We start from the raw sequence: 22341 nt of genomic DNA on the forward strand, positions 1-22341 counted from the left end.
TAGCTTTCATGCCAATTGTTTGCTTAAATGCCTAATGGTTGTAGGTATACATTGGGATGCATGACAAGTGTTTGTCTTAATGTCAACTAGCTGTACTAGTTAATTTCAGTCATTACATATGTGTGGAAAGGTCTAAAACAGCTAGTATATCATTTCTATAAAAACTTTGCATTGTTAGAAGCTTTCCATAACTTCATTTGCAGCCTACAAACCCAAAGAAGACAATAAAGAATTCACTACAGCGGCTTCAAACATTGTATGCCAAATGTTTGACAATATTCCTTGGTGTTCAAATAAGCAAAAACAGGGTCAGATTAGCCAAGGGATATTACAAAATGTAAATTGTAGTTGAAGGAAATAGAAAACATAGATATATAGAGTTATAAATGTTGTCAAATGTATATAAAATCCATGACATCAAATGTTCCCAAACAGATATGTAACTGTAAACAAAAACAAGTCTATGGCTCGGGCTTTAGCTCATCCTCAGCCTCAGAGTAGTCTGTCTGCCTCCTACAAATGCGTCTAAGGTAGGTCCTGGATGACTAAGTAGCCATAGTCTCTGCCTGTGAGGTGCCACAATGATCAACATCGGTTGTGCCTGTGTCGGATCGTGCTCTATCCTCCTCCTCTGCCATAGCCACAGCCTTAGCCTCTCTGTTTGCCTGGTCAACCCACTCATGGTCCTCCTCATTGAAGACGGGATCGGTAGACTCAGTGATCCACTCAGACTCTAGATCGATCTCTGCTAAAGTGATCGGAGAGGAGTCAGTGTCCAAAATCTGTCTGGTCCTAAGATGGAGGTTGTAATGAACAAAAACAAGATCATTCAACCTCTCCACAGACAATCTATTACGCCTCTTCGAGTGGATGTGCTCGAACATGGACCAATTGCGCTCACATCCAGAAGCGCTGCATGGCTGACTCAAAATACGGATGGCAATTTTTTTGAAGGTTTGGGATTGAGGGCCCAAACATTTGCCACCATCTATCTGAAATAACGAAAAAAATAAAAAATCAAACTCATTTCCAACTTTAAGGCTAGATTATAAAATCAAAAATTAAAATGCATAAGCCATAAACTTAAGAATCTTAAGTTTACATATATTTCTACCTAGCTGCAATTGTGTCCGAGCCTCTATGCACATGCTGCTTGCGAAGATTGCCCCTTCTTGATTATTATATTTATCTAGCTAGAGCGTTGTACTTGAGGTTATGCCATCAATACACAAGTTTTGTACCACTGTATATAGGCCACTAAGAACCTTCTTATCTGCCTTGAAGTCATCACGGAATTGAAATGCCGGATTGAGGTAATAGGCTATTGCATGGATGGGCCTGTGAAGCTGGTTTTGCCATCTCCTATCAATAATCTCCCAAATGGGGCCATACTTATCCTCATCTCCTGCATATATGGATCTAATGGCCTCCTTGGCCCTATCTATACCCTCATATATATAGCCCATAGAGGTCTTCTCCCCATCAACAACTCATAGGAGAACTACGAGGGGCTCAGTGACCTACACATAATGTTAAACAAAAACAATTAAGTCACAAATTAAATAATAAAAAAGCAAAATTGCAAAGTTAATTTGTTAATAAATTAAAATTAAATTACTAAATGTTAAATTGTAATAAATTTACTTGCACGATTTCTCCACAGGGGGTCCAAAAACCTGGCTCATCAAAAATGCAATTTACCACATCTATCCCTGCAGTGGTCGTAGCATAGGATGAGGAAGTCCACTCCTCACCAACAAACATATGCCTCAAAGCCGCCTTTGATTTCATCAAGGATTTTAGTGTGAGGAAGTTTGAGGCAAACCTCGTGATACCAGGACGAGCCAACTCCTTTTGCCCCGTGTATTACCTCATAATGCTAAGGACCAATGCATGATTGTAGATAAACTTGCTGATATTTTTGGCCCTTTCAACTATTGATTTCACCCATTCAAGCTTACCAATATCCTCCAACATGAGGTCAAGGCAATGGGCCGCACATGGAGACCAAAAAAATTTCGGGTGTCTCTCCATCAAAAGTTTACCTGTAGCAATTTTAAATTAATTAGAAATTTTGATGTGTTAAGAAAATTTTAAATAATCATAGATGCCTCTCCATCGAGACTTGAAAAGTTCAAAGTTTACCTGCAGCAACTTAACTTGTTGCATTATTTGTCACCACTTGCACCACATTTTCTTCCCCCACCTCTTGTATGACTTCCTCAATAGCCTCACATAAGTATGTGGCATTTTTCACATGTGAGGAAGCATCAATAGACTTCAAGAACATGGTGGATCCTGAAAATAGAGTTTCAACAAATCAAAATTTAATTTATTCAATGCATTTAGGGAAGTACAAATTAGAATGAATCATGATCAATCACCTCCGCAGGAAACAAGAAAATTTAGGAGTGTTCTATTCCTCTTATCCGTCCAACCATCTGTCATGATGGTGCAACCCTTTTGGCTCCAAGACTGTCGGTGGTCCTCTAGCTCAACTTTCATATCCTCAAACCATTTCTAACAAGAGGGGGCCACTTAACTCAGCATCAGTAGGGGCTTTAAACCCCGCACCACAAATGGTTATGGCATCTACCATGCCTTGCCAATAAGGAGACCTGTCACAAATAGATTATGATTAGACAAAGTAGAGTTCAACTTCAAACTATAAATTTACTTTTAAACTTAAAGCAATCAAATAAAAAAGAATTTCCTAGCTGCAATAAATGGAATGTTGCAAAAGTACCAAAACTTGCAAATTTGTTTTCTTGCAGCATCATGAACCTCCTTGTTCCAACCCATGCTCTCAAGCGAGGGTTGTGCCCCAGGAGTACTGCGTGGCACAAAATAACTATCCAACCTGGATTTCCAAACTCTAGGGCCAAAGATAATAGTGCCACTCGGAGGAGTAGAAGTAGAAGCACTAGCACTAACAGAAGCACTAGGACGAAAGGGAGGCATGGAAGAACCCTCTCCAACACAGCCTGCAGATGTGGATGCGGATGTGGGTGCATAGGAGCCAATAGCCTCTTCCAATTGCCTCTTCTTAGTTAACTTTTCTTGTTCATGTGTTTCTAATTGGACATAACAGAAACGTTTTGCCTCATGTTTTTTACATACCTCAATATCATGGCCAGGTATGCTGGCAATATGGTATTTAAATCTATTGATGCCACCAAAATTAATTTCTTTACAAAAAAAACATTTTGTTTGATTTTTTTGTCTGCCAATAAAGTCTTCAGTATATTTCCAAACTTCATCCTTTTTAGGCATTGTGAAAAATGAATGTTTTTTAAACATGAAGGTTGCTGCAATAAGAAAATTTTATAAAGTTTTAAACTAATAGAAAAATCAGCAAACCCTACTTTTTTTTAAGAAAAAATTGTAAATACATGTTTACAAATTTTTTCTAAAAAAATGTAGGGTTTGCACTTTGCTATTATTCTACTTCTCTCATTGAAGTTAAGATAAAAAAATAAAAACATTCAAGGTTTGGAAAGTTTAGTGTTAAACTAAAAAAAATTAACAAACAAATGAAAAAAATCCATTAACATACCTAAAAAAATCAACAAAATCTACAAAGTTTAACACTTACCTCTTTCAAATGAGTTGAGAAGTCTTGCTATGGACTCCTTGATGCTCTCAATGCAAGCCTATGGCCTCCCCAATGTGATTTGTGGTCTCCTTGATGCTCTTCTTCCCTGCTGTTTGCAAACCTATGGCCTCTTGTTTTCCTTCCTCTCTCTCACTTTTCCTCTCTTCTTCTCACAACTAGCAATTAGAAGACCTTTTAGGGTTAAATGAAAGAGAAATTTAAAAAAAAATGTCAAAAAGCTTTTTTTTTTTTTTTTTTTTTAAATCGAAATTTGAACATTGTGCCGGCTGAATCCTGGAGCTCGGACTCGGCGACTTTTTGGCATAACTCGCCTGACTCGCGAGTTATGGCCAAAATTCGTCGAGTCCGAGTCCCGAGTCAGCAAAACTTGCTGAGCTTGGCTCGACTCACCAACTCGGCGAACTCGCCTGACTCGCGGCGAGTCTGGGAACTCTGAGCCTAAGTGCTCACATTGATGAGCACACGGTTATACTAATTGGGGGGTGGGGGTATGAATCAATATAATGACTTTTATCAATTTAGACTTTATTAATCACTATAGCATCATTTACTCAATTTCAATAATCATGCACATGAGAAGAACACAATAACACAATATTTATGTGGAAACCCTTGCTGGAGAAAACCATGAAAAATTATTTGCTTATATGATAATCTCTTAACAAATTTCGTAGGTTCAACCTACTAGAGGCACCAACCCCTCATTCAGTTTGTGAGCACTTGCCCACTAGAGGCATCAACTCTTCATTCAATTTGTGAGCACTAGCCCACTAGAGGCACCAATCCCTCATTCAAATTGTCTTCACAAAAGATATAACTCTCTTCTTCAAATCTTCTATTATGGTGACAATAAATCTGCCACAAGACTGATCACAATCTCCTCATAAAACTTGTTATAAATTTGCCATACTAGTTTTCATAAAACTCTGTTAAATATGCTTCATAATTCTTCTCCAAAGTCTTCTTTATCTTTGCATGAAACCCTCCTTACAAGTCTCATAAAGTCTTCACAATTATGCTCATAGAGTCTTTGTAAATCTGCTTATAAAATCTTCATAAACCTGCTCACTATTTGGAAGGATATTACATTAAGCATTTTTACATTTCACAACTCTCACTTATCTCCTCTTATACTACTCCAACATACCTCTTCACCAAGAGAGGTAACCCTTCATTAGTAATGCAACATTCTTCATATTAGAACTATATATTTTTTATATCTCACTTACTCTAATTTCTTTTTCCTCAACACACACTTATCTCCACAAATCTCACTTACATCTTATATCTTTATGTCTTCATGAAATGATGCATCTCTTAGAAAAGAGACAACTCTTTGAAAAAATATCACCCTTTGTTAATAATCTTACCTTTTAATTGTCTTTTTAAAATGCTTTTATTTATCTTCAAATTAATCTGATTTTTATATCTGATATACTTATTGTTTGTATACAACTCAGAAGATCATCCCTCACTCAATGCTCTCTTTGTATCTTCCCAAGAGAGGCAATTTCATTTAGAGGCAGCTTCTTTCACCTTTAAAACTCTTCATTTCATATGCTAATAACACCCCTTCTTTAATAAATCTGTTTGAATGACACAAATCTCTTATTACATTTCCATATTCCTCACTTCAACTTCTGTTTACCTTTATATCCTCCTTATGCCTTTTCATTAAAGGAGGCATCCCTTTGAATGGAGACAACCTTTTATAAAGGTATGACCATTTGTTAACTAACCACCTTTAATTCAAACCTTAATTTTCCGCCTTTTATAATTTATAGTCGTTGTCTTCTTATTTACTGTTAATCGCTCATACTCCGTACATTTCTGCCCTTCATAAGATATTCTCTATTCTTCATTGATAAGATCATTGTGATATCAGTTACTTCCTTCTTGATAGCAATGAATTATGCTTTGACATCAATGACAATATGTTGAATGATCTCATCCATACTCTTTTGACATCAATGACGATATCTTTGCCAACAATCTCCACCAAGTGCCTTTGACATCAATAACAATATTTATAACAATCTCCCCCTTTGTCATTGATGGCAACATAACTCTTTCTCTTTCTAATTCTCCCCCGTTCGATATCTCTCCCCCTTTGACATCAATGGCAAAGGAATGTTCATTAACATTCTATCCACAAATGGATCATTAGAAACATCCATTCTTATACTTACATTAATGCAATGGGAATATGCTTCTCCACTTGTTGGAGATTCTCTAATGCCCCTCCTTGCTTTAATACTCCTCTTTCTACATTTCTTGATCCTTTGTATCCTGATTCGCTTCGGTAAACTTCCTCTTGACATAAATGCCGTCATTCTCTCTTTGTTGTAACTTTATGTTGTTGGGTAATTATGTATGTGTTAATTTGTGTGTTAAAGGTCGACGGTTAACTGACGGTTGCCCGGTGCCAACTGCCGGCAACCGTCAGTTAACCGCCGACTTTTAACACACAAATTAACACATACATAATTACTCGACAATACTTTCTTTCTTTGACATTAATGGTGAAGGGATGTTCATCATACCTTCATCCATGTCTTCTATGGGATCATTTCATTAATAGGAACATTTTTAATGTGAATGTGTACATAAGCATCCTACTTTCCTCTATCAAATTCGTATTATTTTGCCAACACATGCTTGTCAAATGCAAATATACAAGCATACTTCTTTGGATTGTTTTCATCCTCCTATCAAATTCTTGAAATGCTCTCTCATTGTCTTAAGTCTTCTAGGGTCTTTATCATCATACCTTTTAATATGTAGTTTGTTATTACCCTATTAAAATTCTCATCCTTTTCTTCAACCATGACTTCTCTTTCTCTAATATTTATTGTTAATGCATGATAGCCTCGGTAAGATAAATGATTGAATGAGAGATAAATGAAGTCTCTCATTCAAACATTTATTATCGTGAGGGGGCACGATCAAGTGATGTCTTGATCGGCCATGTCCAAAAGACATGGCCGGTCAAGGCATCGCTTGACCGTACCCAGCCCACTACATATACCAAATGAAATGTGTGAGAATGGACATCGAAATAAAAAAACGCTCCTCTCCTGCAACATAAAAGAATACAATCAGATTTATACAACAATTCAGTGATAGATAATACATAGAAGAAGATAAATTTTAATTTTGATCCACAAAATTAACATGGTATCAGAGCCAGGTTTCCTTCTATAAAGCCTAACCGCCTGAAGGAAGATCCGATTAAGATCAGATTGATATCTCCTTGAAAGTCTCGAATATGGCCACATTGCAAGAAATTGTCCTTTCAAACTTAAACTACAAGTGTCCCTTGCTGAAGTCAGAAATTCAGACGTATGTTCAGAAAAATATGTTCTCTAGAAGAAACTCAAGATACCTTGTGATTGAGAGGGAGCTTACTAATCAAGATTGAGCACTTCTAAGGTAAAAATTGTAAATATTGATTATTATTATTAATACTAATAATTATTTTATGGGCCCTGTGTAAATCATAAGGAAGTGATGACTTCCAAATGATTTCCACTTGTATTTTTGAGGTTATTGGAAGGTGACGATCTTACAATAACTCAAGATTGTGGATAGAATCGCCGACTGAGGCAATCCACGTAAAAGCTTGTGGATAGAATCACCGACAGAGGCAATCCACATAAGAGCTTGTGGATAGAATCACCGACTGAGGCAATCCACGTAAGAGCTTGTGGATAGAATCGCCGATTGAGGCAATCCACACAAGAGCTCATGGATAGAATTGCCGACTGAGGCAATCCACGTAAGAGCTCATGGATAGAATCGCTGACTGAGGCAATCCACGTGAGAGCTCATGGATAGAATCGCCGATTGAGACAATCCACACAAGAGCTTGTGGATAGAATCGCCGACTGAGGCAATCCACGTAAGAGCTTGTGGATATAATTGCCGACTGAGGCAATCCACACAAGAGCTCATGGATAGAATCACCAACTGAGGCAATCCACGTGAGAGCTCATGGATAGAATCGCCAACTGAGGCAATCCACACAAGAGCTTATGGATAGAATCGCCGACAGAGGCAATCCACTCAAGAGTTTGTGAATAGAATCGCCGATAGAGGCAATTCACATCTTGAAACTATGGTCCCAAGATAAGCATCATACGATTTATGAATATTGCTCCCAATACCTTTTACATTTATCTTACCTAGCTAAGAGGGAGTGTTAATGCATGATAGCCTCGGTAAGATAAATGATTGAATGAGAGATAAATGATGTCTCTCATTCAAACATTTATTATCGTGAGGGGGCACGATCAAGTGATGTCTTGATCGGCCATGTCCAAAAGACATGGCCGGTCAAGGCATCGCTTGACCGTACCCAGCCCACTACATATACCAAATGAAATGTGTGAGAATGGACATCGAAATAAAAAAATGCTCCTCCTCTCCTGCAACATAAAGGAAGACAATCAGATTTATACAACAATTCAGTGATAGACAATACATAGAAGAAGATAAATTTTAATTCTGATCCACAAAATTAACATTTATGACTTCATTTTTTATTTTACTTTTCAATAGAGCTGAATGATAGTGCAATGATAAGCTACCCCTAAATTCATGCTTCTCCTCAAATTTGTGCATGAAGTGCATAATGCATAATCATACATTCATTCTTTTTATATTTTGCTCTTGTTTCCTCCTCCATACCTTATTAGGCTTTCTTTTTTGTTTGTTCATGGCATCTTTCATTTTGTACTCTCTAGGTGGTGTCACAAAACCACGTCTACAATGTCATGCTATATTTCCACAGTTACTACATGTGTAGCATATAACATTTTAATTCACTAAAGGAATATATGAATTATAATTTCTACTTGTCCGCCCATAAAAACTTCTACTTCTGTTGTGTTTTACACTCTCTTGCAATAGTCATAAAAGGTATTCTTGAACTTGTATGCATGTGCTTGCCTTAGAGAAAAGGTCTTCTTGAAATTGCCCTTGTTAACTTTAGGAGGAGTCTTTGTCTTCTTGCTACCTTCATTCTTGATAGGGCTTTCGAAAGTGTCTTCAAGGCTTTTTCTCTTTCCCTCATTTGTCTTCTTAGGAGTCTCTTTGGAATCTTTCTTTATAGCCAAGTCATGTTTTATTCAATGGCGATCTTTTCCCATTAATGATGTCATCTAGGATTTCAAATCTCTTTTCAAACTTGAGTGTAGTGTTTAATTCGGTAGTAGTTTTCTCTAAATCTATCTTTATAGAAGTAATCTCAGCTTCTAACCTTTCACAACTTTTTGACTTTACTTTCAACTGGGTTTTCGTTTCTTTTTTAATTTTTTTTGTTTCTTCAATTTGAACTTTTAGAAATATGATTATCTTTTCGGATTCGTCAAGGCTTAGTACTTATTCCTTATTAGATTCAAGATTCTCTTGAAAATGTAGCTCTAGTTTCTGGTTCTTTCTAAGTTTTTCAATCTCATCTATGGCGCGATAGAGTTATTCTTCAAAACTCTCCTCATCATTTTCATCGTATTGTTTTGACTCCTCTTCTAAGTTCATCTCTTTATTACTCACAAAATATTTTTCTCTTTCGAAGAATTCATCTTCTATTGCCAAGGGTGTTCTATTTATCACTTCATTACTTCATTTGGTGCTTTATCATCAATACTTTGCTTGGCCTTTCTTTTTCCTTTATTTCCTTTTCTCTTTTCCATATGTGCGCTCTCGATCTACCTTCAAGTGGTTAAATGTTTTTGAAGGAACCAACTCTAATACCAATTGATGAGCACGCGATTATACATAGAGGGGGGGGGGGGGTGAATTAGTATAATTTTTTTTATCAATTTAGATTTAAATTTTATCAGTTACGATAGCATCAGTAACTCAATTTCAATAATCATGCACATGTGAATAACACAATACTACAATATTGACATGGAAACCCTTACGGGAGAAAACCACGACAAATCACTTGCTTATATAATATTCTTAAAAAATTTCGTAGGGTCAACCTACTAGGCACCAACCCCTCATTCAGTTTGTGAGCACTTGCCCACTACAGGCACCAACCCCTCATTCAATTTGTGAGCACTAGCCCACTAGAGGCACCAACCCCTCATTCAAATTGCCTTCACAAGAGCGATAACTCTCTTCTTCAAATCTTCTATCATGGTGACAATAAATTTGCCACAAAACTGATTACAATCTTGTCATAAAACTCATTATAAATCCGTCATATGTAATGTCCCCATTTTCATGAGGATCAGTCCGCAGAGGAGTTTGGCCTATTACTTGATCCTCGTAGGCCAAAAGGTTGATGAGAGGGTCGATTGGGCGGTTGCTTGTGGCTTCACATTCCATTTTAATATGATTTAAGTAAGATAATGTGTTCTCATGTATGATGTCACGTGTGTTGCACTTTATATTCATAATGATATTTTAATTATCTAAAGTGCAATTAAATAATAAAGTCACTTAAATGATAATATTATTATTTAAGGTTTATCTTCTAGAAAGATCAATTAAATATTATTTTATTTCTTCTAGCAGGAGGCCGACCTCTAAAAGGAAAAGAATAAATATACGAGGCAGCCTCATTGTTGGGCAGCCAGGAATTGATATTTGTATTGATTGAGTTTGTGGAGCCAAGGGTTTCTGCAGATCTATTTGTCTTTGGGAACGATACCTCCCATTGATAGCATAACTGAGGGAGTGAAACATCTCTTGAAGGGTTGCAGCTGGAGGTGATAATTCAGTCATCTCATTGGTACTAATTTGTGGCTAAAGGCCAACCTGCTAGGTACGAACTTGAGAAGACATTGGAGACATTTGGAGACAATAGGGCCTCATTGTTTGTCTACGCGGAGCTGATTACATCTACCTCACTTCTGAGTTTAATCTCAGTAATTTTCAGACTTTATCAGATTGGAGGAGAGCCACGATTTGGCTCATTTTGGCCCACACTTGCATCAGCAGACTAAGAAGGGTTAGGCGATCCTTAGGAGCATTTGAGGTGGTTCCAGTTGATATATCAGGTCTGAAGCAAGATCGACCAGTCCTACCATAACCACGATTTTTGCTTATAACTTCATCTATGAGCCTTGATTCAGTCCCAGATTGGAGCGACCACTTGGAAGGGATCTATCGATGATGTAGATGTTTCATAAGGAGTGAAAGAGCTGATAATTATTTATTATTGCCACTTGCTTCAGAACAGGGGCAATTTTGACTAAGGGTTCGATTTGGCATAATGGAGGCTTGAGGAGACTTGATATTGCTTGTTTCTTCATCTAGACACCAAGGTGCTTTAATTAGGTTCTCTTTTGACATGTGTTTCATTGAGTTTTTCAGAATGTTTGTATGAGTTCAGGGCTGCCATTGTTACTCAGAATATTCTGAAAACTATTATGTAGTAAGCCATAAGGCTGGGTTTCCATAGTTGTTTGGAATACGCATTCAATAAGGGCTGTTGTTGGGAATCTAGTATTTGATATATATGTGCTTTAATGATCAGCATGTGTGCCAACTGTTTGACATAATGTCATTTGGCTGTAAGTGTTTATTTGCATCAGTCATCTATTGTCTTGGCCCTTTCTCTAGTATTTGTAATCAAGACTGCATTAAATAAATAAGTCAGCTGTGAGCTTTGCATTTGATGTCATTAGTTGTTTCATATCTGAGGTTGCATGCCAAGTGTTCGTCAAAATGCAACTAGATGATTATGATGTTTGAATGCTTTATTAGTTGATAAATCATCTCTAGATTCATTGTATTGCATTCCTAGATTCCTACTAGCAAAACTGCATAACACGCAGAATTATACAGCTGTCCAAAACTGCATAACACACAGGTTATCAGTCTGAAAACCATAACAGCAGGTTATCAGACAATTGTTGATAATATTCCCTACACTTTCAGCCATACAACAGAAGGGGATATTACATCATACTACTTCTCACAAAACTCTCTTCAATATGCTTCATAATTCTTCTCCATAGTCTTCTTTATCTTTGCATGAAACCCTCCTTACAAGTCTCATAAACTCTTCACAATTATGCTCATAAAGTCTTTATAAATATGCTGATAGTCTTCATAAATCCGCTCACTATTTGGAAGGACATTACATTAAACATTTTCTCATTTCACACCTCTCACTTTTCTCCTCTTATACTAATCCAACATACCTCTTCACCAAGAGAGGTAAACCTTCATCAGAATGCAATGTTTCTTCATATTAGAATTATCTTTTATATCTCACTCACTCTACTTTCTTTTTTCTCCACACACAGTTATCTCCACAAATCTCACTCACATCTTATATCTTTATGTCTTCATGAAATGATGCATGTCTTAGAAAAGAGACATCTTTGAAAAGATATCACCCGTTGTTAATAATCTTACCTTTTAATTGTCTTTTTAAAATGCTTTTATTTATCTTCAAATCAATCTTATTTTTATATCTGATATACTTATTTTTTTCACACACAACTCAGACTATCATCCCTCACTCAATGCTCTCTTTATATCTTCCCAAGAGAGAGAATTTCATTTAGAGACATCTCCTTTCACCTTTAAAAATTATAACTCTTCATTCCATATGGTAATCACACCTCTTCATTAATAAATCTGTTTGAATGACACAATTCTCTTATTACATCTCCATATTCCTCCCTCCAACTTCTCTTTACCTTTATATCCTCCTTATGCCTTTTCATGAAAGGAGGCATCCCTTTGAATGGAGACAACCTTTTATAAAGGTATGACCATTTGTTAACTAACCACCTTTAATTCATACCTTAACTTGCTGCCTTTTATAAATTATAGTTGTTGTCTTCTTCTTTACTGTTAATTGCTGCTCCTCCATACATTTCGGCTCTTCATAAGATATTCCCTATTTTTCATTGATAAGAACATTGTGACATCTATTACTGTCTTCTTGATATCAGTGAATTATGCTTTGACATCAATGACAATATGTTCAACGATCTCATTCACAATCTTTTGACATCAATGACGATATCTTTGCTAACAATCTCCATTGAGTGCCTTTGACATCAATGACAATATTTCCAACACACACAGTGCCCAAGATCCTGTGATGGATGAGGCAATGATGGTTGCATCTCAAACTTCTCTAACACCCCAAAACTGATCAATTGCAGCACCCAACGAAGACAACAGCAATAACTTGAAACACAATAGCTTCTGGCAATTCAGATGCCTCTTGCAGAATTGTGTACTCCAATTTCTAATAGTCTATGGAGATCTGATATTATGAAAGGATATCTAAACAACCTGAGCTCAAATATTGCTCTTGATATGCATGAGCCTATCATTAAAACTTGTAGCTGCACTTCCTTATCCTGACGCATATTAATAATGCCAAATCTAATGACAGTTCCTTCAAAACAGGGTCCTTCATATCCTACACTGTTCCATCCATCTGATCACGGTTCTTCAGAAGATTTAAACACAAAACTGATTACTATTCTAGAATATAACTCTCATAGGATCTCGTAGAACAGGGCAAATAAGGAATTGCAAAAATTGCCCCTTCATGGCCATTGCTATAACTTTTGCTCTGATACCATTTTAGAAATATGGGCAGAGATTTGAGGAGAGTTTATAGAAGCTCTACAATAAAATTTTCTAGATATAGTATGCTTGCATTCTTCATTATTTTTCAATCAAATACATCACACTTATATAGGATTTTAATCTCGTACATTATAGGAAACTCCCGAAACAACTTTCCCAAATATATTGAGTTGTTTTAACAACTCAACATATTCGTACCACTAATACAATAACCTATATAATAAATTATAACAAACCTACCAAATTATCATCTTATGCATCCTATGATGCAATATTCCTAACAGTGACAACATGGTATTGCTGCACCCCACACTTGAAGCTTACTGAGATGACCTTCCTATAGGGTTTAGAATATTTATTTATTTTTTTACTTTTTTTCTGTTATAGGAGCTTCTTTAGGCACATTATGAAAGCATGATGGAGTGATGTTTTGAGACCCATGACTTAATTTAGTAGTTCACAGATGAGACATCTCTCTCTCTCTCTCTCTCTCTCTCTCTCTTTCTTTAAGGTTTTGAGGTTTTGTGAACTTCTAGCACGTATTGGTTTATCCATGTAAAATACAATATGAATTAATCAATGCTGCAGTAAAAGCTTTAGAGATATCTTCAGTCTTTTGAGATTGTTTTAATTCTGAAATGAGTATGGTTTCAGGAGCAGAAGGACCTTGAAAGGAAAGCAGAAATGGCAAAGCGGCTCCTGGAACGTGGTTACCGTGTAAAGGTAGCATCTTCCTTTGTTTCCTATATGGCTGCAGAAAAAATTATTTTTCCAGGATGTAGGGAATCATGTCTTATATTTTTAACCCTTTTTTTTAAGAAACCTTTTGCTGCAATTTTTTATCCAGTTATCTGCTGGAATATACAAGATTACTCCTACGTTGTCACTTCTTTTTCTCTTTTGTCTGTAAATGAGTATAATGGTTGTATGCAAACCTCAAATTGGTCCTCCATAATTATATTTTTCTCATAATGATTTTCTAATCCATTTCTTAGTAAAAAATTTCCACTTTTTTCTTTGTAACAAGGCCAGAGAATTTAAAATTGTGCTTACTTAATGATTCACATAGAATTTTAAAATTTCAAAGTTACATGTCACACCTGGATGATAGTAGAACTTCAGTTTCTTACATTTGATAGTCTTTCCCTAACCATGAATGAATCTTCAAATCTGATTAATTCTTTATATATCTTAAAACTCTATTGCCAGGCTTTAGTACTTTATTGATGTTATTTTTAGGCTTAAGTAATTTTTTCTTTGCCCTAAATATTTATATACTTAACTCTACCATCTGATTATTAATGCACTCTCTGCGTCCATTGAATTGCCACATATAGAACTAGATGATGCTCAACAATCTTATAGAGTAGGAGAAATTTAACATTGTTATGAGGAGATGCAGGGATACTGGTACAAGTATGGTGATCGAGACAGGGATTTCAATCAAATTAGGGTACACAAGTAAATGAATAAGGAGACAGATATATTATATATAAACATAGTCACCAGAAATAATGGGTATCAGGATGAGTATGCAGTCCATGTTACTATAACGGTGTTACCTGGCAACTTTGGGAAAAAATAAGGTATGTTTTTCTGAGCGAATGCAAAGGATACTAGCCTTGTTAAGGATAGATACTTGTATTCATACAAAGTTAGAAGTCAAATCTATGTCAGAACAAAATTGAGACTGAATTCTTACAGAAACAGGACTTCATTAATGTATATACTATATACTATATATAAGCTGATTACAAGTTCCATGAAGGCTCATAAATGGGCATGATATGTTATACCCAAGATCTAGGGAAAATTTAATTGCATAATTTCAAAATAGCATGTAGAAAGGCAATTTAATTGATTCATTTTCCAGTGAATTTTTTAATCTGTAACTGTCAAGCGTGAGATTTCAGTAGTTTCGTGGGGGCCATATAGTTGCCATTGCAAGATCCTTTAGAGAGTGATGCTTTTTGAAAGATGATCCAATGAGCATCAGATGTTTTTCTCTGTCTTAAAAAAATAGTGTTTGAGGACACATTTAAAACAGGTTTGTGTCTACTTTTCATAGAACATGTGCTAACAATTACTCAACCATTTTTCACTTGATTCTCTAGCATATCTCTCCTTTATATTGTTGAGGTGGCTATAGACCCTTTCGATGCAATATTTCTTTGGCAATTTGAAACATAATTGAGGCACATTCTTCTTAGTAAGTTAATTTAGACTTTGTATTGGTCACTAGTATCTATAGACTTGGTATTTATATGAGAGTAAACTACTTCTAGAGCTTCAATTTATCATTGATGTTCTCATATGTTAGATTTTGTCTTGTGGTAAAAAAAGGTGCCCTTACCCTAAAGGGAGTAGTAATTCTTTAATAAGTAATTATCTCACTTTCCACTTAGTTAAATGTCCATTCATCAATTCTTCAGGTTTTTTCTATCTGTATGATACCTTCTCTCTGCCTTCCCTCAGTCTGTACAATGCCTTCTCTGCCCAGACCTTCCTTGTTTTTGGTTTCCATGGTAAAACTACTTGACACGTTGTCAATTTATAATTGCCCTTTCTCGCTAAGTTTTATCACTTGTCTTTATTTTTCCCTTCCTATTTTCTTTTATCACTTTTCCTTTTTGTTAAAGGTGTTTATTTTAATTTTTCCTCCCTTGGGCACTTTAAAACATTTTTTAATTTTTTTCTTGCCAATAATTTCTTTTACGGCCTCACTAGTAATCTTTATTTTTTCGCACTCCCTTAAGTTCAACAGTTTAATAAACATCCTTTTCCTCCACCATTTGCCAATTCTTGTATTTTTAGATTTCAATTTTTTCACCCTTATCACTCCATAGAAATTTTTCCCTTCAATTTTTAATTTTTTCGAAATTCCGCTTTTTTCCTTCTCTTTGGTTTTTTGCTTCTTGTTTTTTACTATCTCCTTACAATTCTTCTATAAAACTCTTCACTATAAATCTGTTATAAGACTCCTTATATCTGATATAGTCTGTTCATAAATCTGTAATGAATATTATCTCAAACTCCTTATATTCTTCTCATCTAATCTGCTATTTGTCTTCTCATGCTCTGTTTTGAATCTGCTATTAATTCATACTCTTCTCTTTAAATCTGAAATAATGTTCCCATACTCTTCCTTCGTAAGTCTGCAATCTATCTCCTTATCAATGATACTTGGTACATATGTTTTGTTGTCTTTGAAATCATACCCAATACACATCACATTCAAATCTGCATCTTACTACTTCTTCGTACATATTTACATAAGATAATCTTCTTACTTCTTCATATGACCTTCTTGTGATGAATAATCCCTTTTATTTCCCTTCTCTCTTCACACCCATTCCTTTGGAAAATCTCACTATGGCCTTTAATATCTTTCGATAGAGCTTGATGTGAGAAGTTGTATCTCACCATTGCACCCTTTTTGCACTTAGTGACTCATAAGTGTCTCTTCATTATGATTAGTTTTGTCATTACTTTGCTTATGTAATTCTTTGTACTGTATCTGAATATTAGCTTTGTGCATATGTACTCTTCACCTTGAAATCGGATGGGTCCTTACCCTCATTTCACTTGGTTGTCTATTGGCTCATGTGAGCACTGTAAAACTGAATTAAATATCTGAAAAACAAATCTTCTATATCCACCCCCTTCTCACAATGCTACAACCATTCTTTATATCTTCCTTCTTCCATCGAAAAGGCATGACCTCTTCTAAGAAATGCAACTCCTCACTGTTGATAATTTATAGCTTCGGTCGGAGTAGTCTCATAAAATCATACGTATAAGTAATGCTGATTATAGTTGATATGAATATATACATATTAATAAATGTAATAATAATACGTGTTCTTATTATTATTATATATATGAATATTTATATATACATAATTTATACTTATCATTGTTTATACAAAATCGAATATGATCACCGTATCTATATAAGTATCGATTATATTGATCAAAAGAAATGATCAATATAAATCGATTCTCCACATTAATAGTTCAATATCATTTATTGCTGTGTATATCGACAATAGTCGATCTCCCTTCAAAAACGATTATGAGAATCGTTACTTGCAGATAACAGTGATAACCAACGATTATGAGAATTGTTATCTATTGTCAACCGATAACAAACGATTTGAGGAATCATTGTCTATTGTTAAACCGATAACAAACGATTAGGAGAATCGTTGTCTTGCAAATCGGGTTATGATTTTCGGTATGTTAAGAGACATCTCAATGAAGAGACATGTCTCCACGTACATAGGGGCATGTCTGTCCATTGACATGCCTATACCATAAGGTATATATTATGATGGAGTTCGATTCTAATCGGTAAGTACAGTAATTGAAAGTGCAAGCCATTAGATATCGATCTCCTTCATTTAGCAGTCTTATGAATTAAGTTGTGTTCCCTTCACATAAGCAGCAACCTGCACTCAAGAGTTCATTGTCATATAGTTTAATGTGAACCAAGTATTAGAAAAATAAAACTACTCACATATCAAATCTGATCCAAACTTTAACACTCACAAAATATGTATTTTTACCAAGAGAGGCGTCCCTTTGTCATAGACTTAATCGTTGCAATGTATATTTGAATATAATAATACTCCAGACCAATCACACCTTTTGGTTTGTTCACAAATTCCTTGGCATTAAGTCTTTCTTGATAGTAATCGCTTCATTAGTTTGCTTGCTTTATTTCCTTAACAATAATCGCTGCTATCAATTACAATACTTCTTATTAATCGCTGTCTTTCTAGTTCTTATAATTGGTTCTTTATACACGCTGTCAGTTAAATGATAACAATCGCTGCATTAACTAAATCTTCTTAGATACACATCCATCTTTGCAGTCGCTGGCATTTATCTTGCTTCTTAGTCAAAGCAATGTATCCTTCTTAGTCACTGCCCCATTCTTATTATAACTTTTATTAACTTCTTTGATGAAGTTGTTGTTTACTAAGTAAATGAGTCATTTGTTTTAGTCTCAATAAAGTTGTAGGCATATGTAATGTCCCCTTTTTTAGCGCAACATGATATGGGGTGTTGTTAGCCTATTCTGACACGGTCCCGAAGGCTAACAAGGACATTGGTGGGATCTTGAGGTGTTTTGGCCTAGGTGTTTTCAGTTTCAGGCCAATCGGTGCTGCTCTGACAGGGTTTCTAGACATTTACTATTTATAGTAAGTTAGTCTCCAAGCAGCGACTTGAAATTTTTAGTGTTTCCCTGGTTGGCATAATTATCAGTAAAAAATATTTGAAGGCGACAATGATTTAAAGGGATTATCAACAATGTTTTAATATTTAACGATAAAGTGTAAAGTAAAATTAAATATTTAACTTTATCGTTATATTATAAGGTTGGGAATATAAAATAATGTTTAAAATATTAAAAGTTCCCTTTAATGTGTACATTGTGGGAAATAATATTTTATTCTAAAATGTATTATCCCACATTTAGGAAATGAAGTGTTTGCATCCAGGAAGAAGATATAAATTGAGGTTGCGAGCTCTCTTTTGGGGTATGCTTGGATGAGATTAATGTTATGCTGTTGGATTTCGTAGAGATTTGATTATTGGGCTTGGAGGACGGAATCCCTCTTTGCTAGCATTCTCTTTGCTGTTGAAAGACACAGTCAGGAGGATTAATGGTGTTTTCATTCAGGAAACACATTGGGCTTCATCTGGTGCTCTCCCATGAAGTTTTTACAGGGGTTTGAAAGTGCAGATTTGAAGATAGTGTTTTTGCTACAGTACCGCGTGAATAATATTTTTGCTACAGTACCTCATGAATAGTGTTTTGCTACAGTGCCACGTGAATAGTGTTTTGCTACACTGCCACGTGAATAGTGTTTTGCTATAGTGCCGCGTGAATAGTGTTATGCTACAGTGAGCGTGAATAGTAAAAATGCTACAGTGCCATGAATAGTGCTGCTATAGTGCATGAACAATGTTGGTATGAAGTTTACTTGTTTGGAAGGCTACCATTACATCTGCAGATCACTACAACATTCAATTCCAAGTTTTTTCTATCATATTTTCATAACTAAGCATTGTAATTGTTGAATACAAACCTGAACAATTGTCGCAGCCCATAAGGCAGTTGAATGTGCACATTTATATTGCAAATCAGTATTTAACAACAAATAAGAAGTTTCGGGTTTTGCATATATTGTTGTATGTTTGTCAAGTGTTTGATAAAATGCCATGTTGATTATTAAGCAATTTAATTGATATCACATAGTAGTTTGCAAGTCTCTTTCATTGGAAAAATAGGGGTGGTCATTACAGCATATACTAAGAACTTGCCAAGCATATGAAGTTGGCCATATTGTTTGTACTAGAAGATTGTTGCACATATAACCACAATCACTATTAATTTGCTGTGCATTGTCTCAGAATGAATTAAACGTTGCTCCCTATTCAGTGTTTCATGTTATCTTCTAATGTTGTTGTTCATTACGCATATTAGTCATTCATTAAAGTTGGCTCTTCAAGCTTCTCAACCATGATCGCCGCTCTTCTAAATCCTCTATCACTGTGTTGTTGTAGTGTCCCCAAAAAGATTCTAAAGGGCAGTTCATTAATGTTATCACTGCTCTATCAGTCATTGATGGATTTGCTACTTATATATAGAGTCAGCCACTATAATCACCACATGGATCTGAATATGTTGTTTGCTAGGATAGTCTTGTTGTGACATTTTCACACATCGCCCCATTGCAAATGGGGACCCCCTACTTTTTAGGCCCTCTTGGGATTTTGGTTTTTGTTCTTTGGGTTTTTTCGCTGCAATCTCTTCGGTCTCCCCAGTTTTCAAGTGTTTTGATGAAATTTGTCCAAGTCTGCAAGTCATTTGAGCGAATTTGGCCAAGTCTGGAACTTTCTTTGCCTATTTTAGGGTTTTTCCCTTCAGACTTAGGTTTGAGGTCATTTCCTTAGGGTTTCGGAAAATTTGAACATCACAATGAAATCAGAGCCCTTCAAGGAAGCTACCAGTGAAATTTGAGCGAATTCTAAGCACTTACTATTTTTAGCAAGTTTCATTGCATCCCAGATTGTCTTTATTTGGCCAAAAATCAAACTTACTATTTTTAGCAGTTTCTATTTTTAGCAAGTTTCTATTTTTATTAAGTTTCATCCTATTTGCCCTAATTTTGACGTTTTGAAGTACTTCTATTTTTAGTAAGTCTATTTTTGGTAGGTTCATCACAGGCAGTGGTCTTGACATTGATTCCCAAAAATCCATGGCTAAATCCGGAAAGTTGAAAAGGTAGACAGTTGATCAGAGGAATGGTTAAATTCTTTCCTGAAGTGGAAAAAGCGTGAAAAATCTTGTAAGGCAGAGAAATCCACTTCAAATCCAAAAATGGCATCCCAATCTGAAAAGTGAAAAAATGGCTAAGTCTGGAGGAAAATCAAGCAAGAATCCTTAGCATGGCAAAATGCACATCAAATTTGGAAGGGGCATTGAATGGAGGTCATGAAAGAATCCTTGGAAAATTCGAAAATCCTCCACTGCATTGAAATAGTGCCTAGGCCTAGGAGAGGAGCGCCAAAACTTTGTTGTGGAGGAATTTTCCTCATACTAAATTCTTGCACCATGTTCAATTAGCACCCAAGACTGGATGGAGGTCACTAGAATGAGGGTATGGAGGATTTTCCTCCCAAGCACAAATTCCTGCAGCACATGGAATTAGCGTCTAGACATGAAGGAGAGTGCCAAATCAAGGAAATGGAGGATTTTTCCTCCAAGTGTAAAATTCCTTCATGATTGAGAAATTCCACCCAAGTAGCCAGATGGGCGCCAAATAGGGGTAAGGGAGGAATTTTCCCCTCCAAGAGAAAATCCTCCTTAGCATGAAAATTCTGCCCAAGTTGGATTGAGGGTGCCAGAATGGAGGTGTGGAGGAATTTTCCTCCAAGGTAAAATTTCCTTCACCTATTGGAAAATGTACTCCAATTAGAGGATGAGTGCCAAAATGACCTTATGGAGGAATTTCTTCCAGGGTCATAAATTCCTCCTCCATAGTCAGATTGCGCCCAAGGTCAGGAAAGGAGCGTTGGAATTTTCCTTCCTAGACTGGATTTTTCCACAAGGTGAAAATGAAGCCCAAGGACAATATGTCAATATTGAAAAGAATTCAGAGCAAGAGGAAAAACTTCAAGAATTCAAAATTTCCTTCTCAAAAAAAAGATAAAAATAAAAATTGCCCTACGTGAAGAAATTTCAAGGCAATGGTTAAAATTGGCCAAATGAGAGAATTTTTCTCTCTCCAGAATTTCGGAGCTTAAAATGGAAAAAAATCCTAAAAAATAGGAAATGTTATAATTGACCAAAAATCTCATTCAATACAAGATGAACTCAAAAACATGAGAAAATTCTTCCCAGATAAATGGAGAATTTTCTCTCTGCAAGAATTCTAGACGTACAAGAATCCTTCAAAAGTGGAAAAGATTGTTAAAATTCTTCCAAGGCAAGAAAATCTTCCAAAATGTCTTTTGTGAGCCCAAAATGGAAAGATTCTTGTATAGGATGAGTTGGCAACATGTAAAGAATATTCTGTATTAATGAAGCACAACTCAAAAATTATAAAAGGTTCTATGATAGCGGGGTCCACTAGCACGGCGAGAATCTATTGAATGTATGGCAGCATGGTAGTGGCGCATTCATTGTTGGAAAATTTGACCAAATGGCGGCTGAGTTTTTCCATGGTAAGATAATGGAACATTTATTACATGTGGCCAGTTTTGAAGATGGTGGAGCATTCAAGGAATTATGGGCGACTAATTGCATGATGGAGCATTTATTGCACATTGGACAAACTTGAAAGATAGTGGTGCATTTAATGCATAGTGGACGTCATTTTTGGCATGAATGTAATTAATTGATAATGAGCATAATGGGTCATTAATGTTTATTCCCACCTTGTTGCATCATGTGTGTGGAATCTTTTGGGTCAAACCCTAATTAGTTTTTGCATGTAATCAAGGCTTGAGGCCTATATAAGGGGGTGACCCCTTCATTTGTAAAGGAGGGAAATTCGTAAGAAATTGTTGCGATAAGTTATTGAGATAATAACAGTGATACATTGTTCTCTGATGGTGTGCACTTAAGTTATTTT

At 35.7% G+C, this 22341-nt stretch overlaps 1 protein-coding gene across 3 annotated transcripts in view; it reads left to right on the forward strand.

The window, feature by feature from the left end:
• LOC131031262 (uncharacterized) overlaps positions 1-22341 on the forward strand; it is a 157736-nt gene that overhangs the window by 123088 nt on the left and 12307 nt on the right. Inside the window, exons 1-2 of one of the 3 annotated variants that reach the window (XM_059209570.1) lie at positions 10209-10896; positions 13847-13915. In XM_059209570.1, coding sequence (XP_059065553.1) covers positions 13877-13915 — 39 coding nt within the window. In that variant the 5' untranslated portion in view covers positions 10209-10896; positions 13847-13876. Of the gene's footprint in view, positions 1-10208; positions 10897-13846; positions 13916-14655; positions 14779-22341 lie in introns of those variants that run through there. The other 2 variants (XM_057962323.2, XM_057962324.2) reach the window with 2 other exon arrangements.

This window comes from Cryptomeria japonica, chromosome 8, assembly GCF_030272615.1.
Source record: "Cryptomeria japonica chromosome 8, Sugi_1.0, whole genome shotgun sequence".
NCBI classification, from domain to species: Eukaryota; Viridiplantae; Streptophyta; class Pinopsida; order Cupressales; family Cupressaceae; genus Cryptomeria; species Cryptomeria japonica.